The sequence below is a fragment of the Lipotes vexillifer genome, unplaced genomic scaffold, assembly GCF_000442215.2.
Source record: "Lipotes vexillifer unplaced genomic scaffold, Lipotes_vexillifer_v1.1 scaffold742, whole genome shotgun sequence".
NCBI lineage: Eukaryota > Metazoa > Chordata > Mammalia > Artiodactyla > Lipotidae > Lipotes > Lipotes vexillifer.
The window spans coordinates 2651882-2657881 of record NW_006775459.1 but is presented as its reverse complement, the minus strand read 5'-3'; the positions used below and the strand labels follow the sequence as shown (position 1 = coordinate 2657881).

The 6000-nt window shown below is 37.8% G+C and overlaps 1 protein-coding gene across 6 annotated transcripts in view; it reads left to right on the top strand.

The window, feature by feature from the left end:
- The first annotated feature begins 1629 nt into the window (after nucleotides 1–1629).
- The window catches only part of PAM (peptidylglycine alpha-amidating monooxygenase), a 154239-nt gene continuing 149868 nt past the window's right edge, over nucleotides 1630–6000 (top strand). The window contains exons 1-2 of one of the 6 annotated variants that reach the window (XM_007449913.1): nucleotides 1630–2074; nucleotides 3033–3153. In XM_007449913.1, the coding sequence (XP_007449975.1) occupies nucleotides 1986–2074; nucleotides 3033–3153 (210 nt within the window). In that variant the 5' untranslated portion in view covers nucleotides 1630–1985. The remainder of the gene's footprint in view (nucleotides 2075–3032; nucleotides 3154–6000) is intronic. The other 5 variants (XM_007449908.1, XM_007449910.1, XM_007449909.1 and 2 more) reach the window with 5 other exon arrangements.

Below are 6000 nucleotides of genomic sequence, written 5' to 3'. Positions count from 1 at the left end.
GAAAAAGAAGAACTTCACGGAATGTTAAGCATTGTCATTTTACAGGATTATATTTTGTTGTAAACAAAAGCAATAGCATAGCCGTCAGGCCAGTTGTTTCTCTTCCCCCATAAGTTCTTTCCTTTACCCACAGGATTCAGACAAAACTAAAGGCTTTTGTTCTGAAAGCTCACATAGCAAGCCAAAGAGAAAGTTCAAACAAATATCATCAGTCTTTTAAAAATGTCATTGCTTGTGTAAATTAACTGTGGTCCTTGGTTGCTGGTGAGCCTCAAGCATCCTTGGATAGGCTGGATATTCAATCATGTTTTATTTATATTTGGTGTAAGGTATGTTTCTTCTAGAAAGCAATGACCATGAACTCTTCTGACTTAAAATTTAGGTCATGCTTTTTTGTTTGTTTTAGCTTAGTGTTTGTTTGATTTTTTGTTTTGTTTTGTTTAGATTAGCTTCAGTATCTTGTGATTTCCAGAGGATGATTTAGAGGCTAACTTATTATTGTAGAGCACTTCTAATGATCTTACTGATTTTTGCTTCTTACTGTTATTCATCTGGCCAATGGGTTTATCGTGTTTATAATTACTGATTAAAATAGAACTTTAAGACATCTTTTCCTTTGAATGTATTTTTATATTGTGAATAATACATTTTAAAATAATACCTTGCTAAAATGTACATACTTGATACATAGTCTGAAATATATTCAGAACAAGAGTAAAGTCTAAACACAAATATTTTAAAATTTAGCCTAGTTGAGTCCTCTTGACAAAATGTTGAGATGTTGCATTAGTTCCGTATGGCCTGTCATTTATATTGATGTAAAGGTTTTGATCATATCCTTTGTATATAAAATTCATGTGGGAGCCAGCTGAGATTCTTCTTACTGCTTCTAATTGCATTGCATTGTAAGTCTCCAAACCTTATTCAGGAAAGAATATCTTTTGGGAGGCATGCCTTATAAGTAAGGAATTATTACTTTGTATATTAGATGCAGGATTTTTTAGTAGGTGCTTACATTTCATATATTGTGTTAGCTATAGATTTTTGATTTGTTTTAAAGTAATTCTGAGAACTTCAGCGATTACTTCTGTGGTGATCATTCTTGGCAGAGGGTATCTTTCTCCTTGGATCTGTAGCTCTGTGATGCATATATGTAAACATGCCTTTGTTCTCAAAGTCTTTTTCTTTCTGATTACTGTTGTATCCAAGTGCTCTGTCTGTGCCTTAGTTTCTTTTTTTCCTTTTCTTGTGCCTTAGCCTATCATTTGTGGGAGTATCTTTGTTTACACTCAGCAGAGGTACTAAGCGCATTTTTGGTAATGGAAGGGAGTGACATAGGAAGTAAGGAGAAGAAATCCGGAGCCTGGGGTGGATGTGAGGTAAAAGGGGAAAGAAGTAGAAGAGAAAAGGAGAGAGTGGTTGTGAGGGAGGAGGAGAGAGGAAAAGGCAGAACAGGGGCTATGGGGGTTTTTGAAGTCTTGGGGGAGGGAGATCAACAGACCAGCATTTTCATCAGGCTTGGGCTCAAGCTTGTGAAACTACTAATGTATTGAAGAACCTCAGCTGGGATTTGCTGAGCACAAATGCTGTAACGTGTTAGTCATCCATTATCTGCTTCTATTTTTGCAGGTTCTGAATGATGACTGACGTGGGTTTGTGTGATATCGCTCACAGTCCCTGTCATCCCCGAGTGATAAGGAACACTCACGTCTAGCCCCAGCACCAGGGCAGAAAGCAGCTCTGAAGGGAGGAGAGCTTCCGCTTGCAGACCTGACAAAAGTACCGCCTTCCCACGGGGTTCTGCCTGCGGCTCTTGATCCAGACACCTCGCAGCTCTCGCAGGCAGATGGTGTGTGGCCGTCGCCGGACGCCCGCCGCTCCCCGGCCATGAAGTAGCGGCTGCTGGCGGCGCCGCTGCCCGACCGCCGGCCCCAGCCCAGCGCTGCGCTGCCGGGTCCTCCCGGCGGGGCCGGAGCGGCGTGGCCATGGCTGGCTTTCGTAGCCTGCTAGTTCTCCTCCTTGTTTTTCGAAGCAGCTGTCTGGGTTTCAGAAGCCCACTTTCTGTCTTTAAGAGGTGGGTGTTTGTTTTTGTTTTTAAACAGGCGAAATGTTGTTTGGATGGTTTCTGTGCATGCTCCTGAAAAATGTAATCACTTATGAACCGGAGTGTTGGAGAAATATACATGGTTGATTAACTTTGCTGAAATCACTTGGAATTTTAGCACAATAACTTCTTGTAAAAGTCCCCCTTGCAGAAAAAGCCCACTGTTTTGTAGCCAAGCTGCACTGGCTTTCAAAACTCCACTTAGAAGTTGTGATTTCCAATACTAATCACTCCCTCTTGGGAAGATATTTCAGAAACTACAATATAGTCGTTTAGACTTGAATGCCTTCTTGTTTATAACAGCCCGAAGAATAAAATATAAAGGTAGGTAACTGGTGGGGAGAAGCAGATCATGGACTGTAATAGCTCACGAGAAAACACTGAGCTGTATACACACTCCTCATAATTACTATGTTAAATATTTATGCACCTGTACATTTGTAATTCACATCACAATCTTCCCCCCACCCGCATAAAACTCCACCGCCTAGCAATGTTACTGTTGGTTTTTGTTGCTGACTAGTAATACTGGACATTCATAAAATAGTCACTTACTGGCTTGTAGTTAATATTTCTGCCATTAGAGGATTGACAGGCCTGTGATAATTATAATTTATTTATACTGTACTTTCATTAACTAGAAACAAATGTATATTTGACAGATTTTTATTGAATTAAGTTTTAAATGTAGGCTGCTAGGTTGCTTTGATTATGTTTTGCTCTCAAGTTGGGTATATATTGCTCTTGAACTATACAATGCAGTTCTGAGAATATTATAGAATGTTATGTGGTTATTACATCTTTTCATTGGGTGTAAATCAACAATCTTTAAAGTCACAGAATTCCTTTTTTTTTTCCCTTTCTCACGTCCAGGTGAACATAAGATACCATTATGTTCAAGGATATTGAAATTGTCTTCTTTTTTCAGGTTTAAAGAAACTACCAGCTCATTTTCTAATGAATGTCTTGGTACCACCAGACCAGTAATTCCTGTTGATTCATCAGATTTTGCATTGGATATTCGCATGCCTGGGGTTACTCCCAAACAGGTGAGAGGAATTCTTATTTCATTATTCACATGTTCTGTATACATTCTATAATTAAAGCAAAGAAACTGCATTTACAGCAGTAGTAACGTGTTTGAAAAGTAGGCATTTGCTTTCAAGACTCCTCAAATAGGGCTAGAATAATTAAACATTATAAAGAGGAGTAGATTTTTTAAGGTAAATCTTTCAGTTAAATTTCTTTCTAAAAAGTTTACCCATATTATTTGTGTTTTGAAATGTAACCTTGAAAATTTGTTTTGAAATTCTCAGTGGAGTAATAGCCTTCGAAATGCAGCATGTAAGTGTATATTAAAATATGAAAAATTATTCTAATAAAGGGAAATGATATTGAGCAGCTGCATCTAAGAGATTAGGTTGTTTAAATACCCTTCTATCGCAGCCACAAGTTGAGAAATAAAAGCATGTGTTTACTGCCAAGAATTCGAAAAATAAAACATTCCACACTTTTAAAAGTTTAAAAAAAACTGTTCATGCAGGTGGTTGATTGTGAGTTTTCTTTAGAGTGATTTGCTTGTCATGAGAGATACATTTGGAAGTAGTAGCAGAATTCATACTACCGTGACTTACACAGCATTTTGAGTAGAACTGGGTTGTTGCTAGGGCTTTCCCTATTTTAGGTATACACGAGAAGCTCAAACCCACTGCTGTCATGTGAGCAAGGTGTTTCATTAAGCATAAAAAGACCAGAATTAATTATGCTTTTCAGCCAGGCAGTGCAGGGATTTATGTGCGTCATTAAAAGATAGTCTTCCTCTTTTGAAGGGCTGCAGAGACAGGGGAAGACCTGGGTGTTGTAGAGCTGCAGTGGCTGATGACTCATTGTTGCAGATAACATTCTATTTTTCTTTTCTTTCTTCTATTTTAAAGTACTGAGAAAATAAAGGTATTCTACGGTAATGGGGAGAATTCTTTTGAAATTGACATTCAGAAGCTCTAAGAAAATACATGTGGTCTTTTTGAAGGACTAAGGATTGACATGCATTTATTTGAATACAATACCCGTGTATGGTCTAAGTATCTATAAATAACTACTGTTGTCAAATTGGCCCTCACCTCCTCACCCCTGCCCATCCACAAATGACCAGGCAAATTACTTTTCTGTGTGTTTAGTTATTAGTGTCCTGGCCTTTAATTTTATAAGGTCTTTATTTAGTACTTAGTAAAAAGAGATATAATGAGATTGGGAATAGGAGAGAACAGTGATAGTTGCTCACTTATGAAATGTGATTCTTCTTTCTCTTCTCACTTTTAAAAGTGATTTTTCCTGTATGTTTGTTTAAAGTGGCGTTATATTACTTTTTAAAAATATTCATGGGACTTGCCTGGTGGTGCAGGAGGCCTGGGCTTGATCCCTGGTCAGGAAACTAGATCCCACATGCATGCCACAACTAAGAGTTTGCATGCCACAACTAAGGAGCCCGCCTGTTGCAACTAAGACCCGGCACAGCCAAATAAATAAATATTTTTTTTAAAAAATTCACTAATTAGTCTTTAAGCACTCTTCTCCTACAAGAATATCATTATTTTCTCAAATAATCATTTGTTGTAGTTTGTTATTATTGTGTTTCTTCTTCTCATTATTTTACAGTAAAAACATTTAAATTATTTAATAATAATAATAGGAAACTGTGTTGGGGTGAACATTCTCAGAAAGAGTCCTAAAGGAATTGATTATAAAAGAATAAAAAGGAACTCTATTTTCGTAAAGTAAAATGTGTTAACTCATTTTTTTGTAATCTTATAATTAGCAAAATAACTCTGTGGAAAAAAGAACATATATTAATAAGTAAATTACAGCTTGTTATTTTGCACTAGCGCATTCAGCTTTGCCTCGTGCAGTGGACATTTGCTGGTTGCCTTCCCAGAATACAGTTCCTCGTTGCTGCTTCTCTGAAACCATGTGGTTCCTGGAGCTGTCTACCCAGGATCCAGAGGTGGAGTACATAGAGTAGGATTAGCAAATCACTGCATTCCACTTCTCCTTCCACAGTGACTGGTTGAGAAGAAGGTGTGTGACCTAGACCAGTCTGATCAAATCTTTTGCTGGGAACGCGTGTTTTTGTTGCATGTGAGCAAAGGGCATGTAGTCCTAGGGTCTGCTGAGTTCATGAGAGGAGCCATGTCTAGAACAAAACTAATACCATAGACGGCAATGAAAAGACTGAAAGAATAGAGGTTCTTGCTGACGTTGCTACTTAGGCAGTTTTCCTTTATGTTAGCCTTTCTTATTTCAACCAGACTACGTTGGGTTTTCTCTGACTTGTAACTGAAGCTGCCTAACTGGGTAAGAGATTCCCTTGTTCTGTCTGGTCAGCTCAGAACTGGTTGTTGAATGTTTCTTCCACTTCCCCTACCACTTTCTATTGACCACATGCCACGAGTATTTACTGGCTTGATCCGGCTGACATATAGGTCATATACCTAATAAACCTTCATGAGAAGTGGTAATTGTACTCCTGTTGAGTGTACCCAGGAAGAGATGGATACAGAAACCCCAGAAACCCTTTCCTCCTAAACTCTGTGTTCTTAGTGAGGAAGATCCAGAACTGTGATAGTGTGAATACTTTTGGTGGAAAAAGTATTCTTTTCTTAAAATGTAGATGAAACTAAGTTTAATACAGATCCTTAAGAGGAAAGGAGCTAAAAAGGCAAGGAAAGAAAGAAAGAACAACTATTAGAGGACAGAAATAAACGATGGAAGGGAATAAGAACAGTTGGCCAAAAAACATGGAGAAACTGATAAAGAACAACAACAAAAAAAAAAAAAAGGAAAAAGAAATCAAGAATAACTATAATATGAAGACCAGAACATTTAAAAAATCATATAAG